Raw genomic sequence first — 1,513 nt, forward strand, 5'->3', positions numbered from 1 at the left:
CATCATGATTTCCTTCCATCGCTGGTTGGACAAATCCAAGAGACCAATTCAAGGATAGCGGTTAATTCGTTTGCAAGATGCTAGAGCTGTTGAGAGGAGAACGGGTGCCGGCTTATTAGCCAATGCTGCATTCATTCAAGGACCAGACTTTGTTAATCACTTGAGTTTACCTATGAGGCTTCAATTTCTGTTTCTAGGAGAAAAAGTGGGTGTTAGGAGGCCAAGAGTTGTATAAGGGATATGACCTACGTTCGCCATTGTGCCAGCAGTGTCTCCGACCTCAATCCGGCAGCATTTACCGCCAGCATTTGCCAAGCAGCTCCCTCTCTACCTCAAAGACACTTTCTGGAGGGTGAACCTCTAATTTACCCTTCGATTCATTTTTTTAAGGATTTTTGTGTGAGCACTTATAATCTTTTGTTTGTTTAAAGTGGAACACCTTATCAATCTCTGTATAGAGTAGGTACATCCAGTTGAACCACCAAGCAAATCCATGGCGTCTTATTAAATTCTTGTACTTAAATTCTCATAATGGATTATTTGTGGTTATTCACGCTTTCATGATCTTGTGCAACAATTTTTAAACTAGAAAGCTTTATGTTCGCATCTATATATAATTTTGTAGGACCATAACAACTATTATAAAAGTTTAAATAAGTTCGTATTTAAATTAATGTTTCGTCTACTTACACAACCCTTGTTCCCTTACAATAATTACGTTACTTGCATGGCTTAGGCTCGACCGACGTAAAGCTATTTATAGAAGAGGAGGATATTGGCATGAACACCTCGACCAGGGAGGAAGTCCAGAAGTATGAAGAAGGACCTTCCCTAAGTAATGCATCGGCGACTGCGCCAACAGCGGAGAAACAAGATCTAACAAATGTGTATGCAGCTGCTAAAAAGCTGGCCGATGTCATCAAAGGCGCCAATGTGGAAGATATCAATTCCACGATCGAAACACTTGCCTGTCAAACTGATTCATTTGCCATTTTCAATTTCAGGGGCTATTGGGTTCACTGCTCCACATTGCAGCAGCCACCGGCAATCGCGACATCCTAAGGCTCCTGCTTAGTTATGTCGATGCCAACCTCATAGCCACCAGAGATGATTGGGGAAATACCCCCCTCCACATTGCCACCAAGGCCAAGGCATTTGAAGTCGCCGATATGTTGATTCGCCGAGCAAGAGACCTCTCCAGTGGCGAGGACAAGAACTGGATTCTGAGGATAAAGAACAATCATGGAAACACCGCTTTGCACGAGGCCGTGCTTACTCGGGACGTTGGCCTAGTGCGCCACTTACTGGGGGAAGATTTGGAGCCCGTGTACTGGGAGAACGAGGATAAGAAATCTCCCCTGTACCTGGCCCTCGACACCGGCAACTCTGACATACTTCGGGTTTTATTGTCGCCCTCGCTCGACCCATCGAGAATAGAAGGCTTGCCGCTTGCTCTTGGTGTTGTTGCGCGTAAACAATATGGTACGTACTTAAATTTACCTATGGGAAATAT

General features: G+C 44.3%; 1 protein-coding gene across 1 annotated transcript; it reads left to right on the forward strand.

The window, feature by feature from the left end:
- The first annotated feature begins 218 nt into the window (after nt 1-218).
- LOC120289713 lies at nt 219-1,062 on the forward strand. The gene is made up of 2 exons (XM_039305037.1): nt 219-352; nt 737-1,062. The coding sequence occupies exons 1-2, from the start codon at nt 241-243 to the stop codon at nt 1,060-1,062; spliced, it is 438 nt and encodes a 145-aa protein (XP_039160971.1). The 5' UTR covers nt 219-240.
- Nucleotides 1,063-1,513: the final 451 nt, after the last annotated feature.

The sequence above is a fragment of the Eucalyptus grandis genome, chromosome 11 (genome assembly GCF_016545825.1).
Source record: "Eucalyptus grandis isolate ANBG69807.140 chromosome 11, ASM1654582v1, whole genome shotgun sequence".
Classification (NCBI taxonomy): Eukaryota; Viridiplantae; Streptophyta; class Magnoliopsida; order Myrtales; family Myrtaceae; genus Eucalyptus; species Eucalyptus grandis.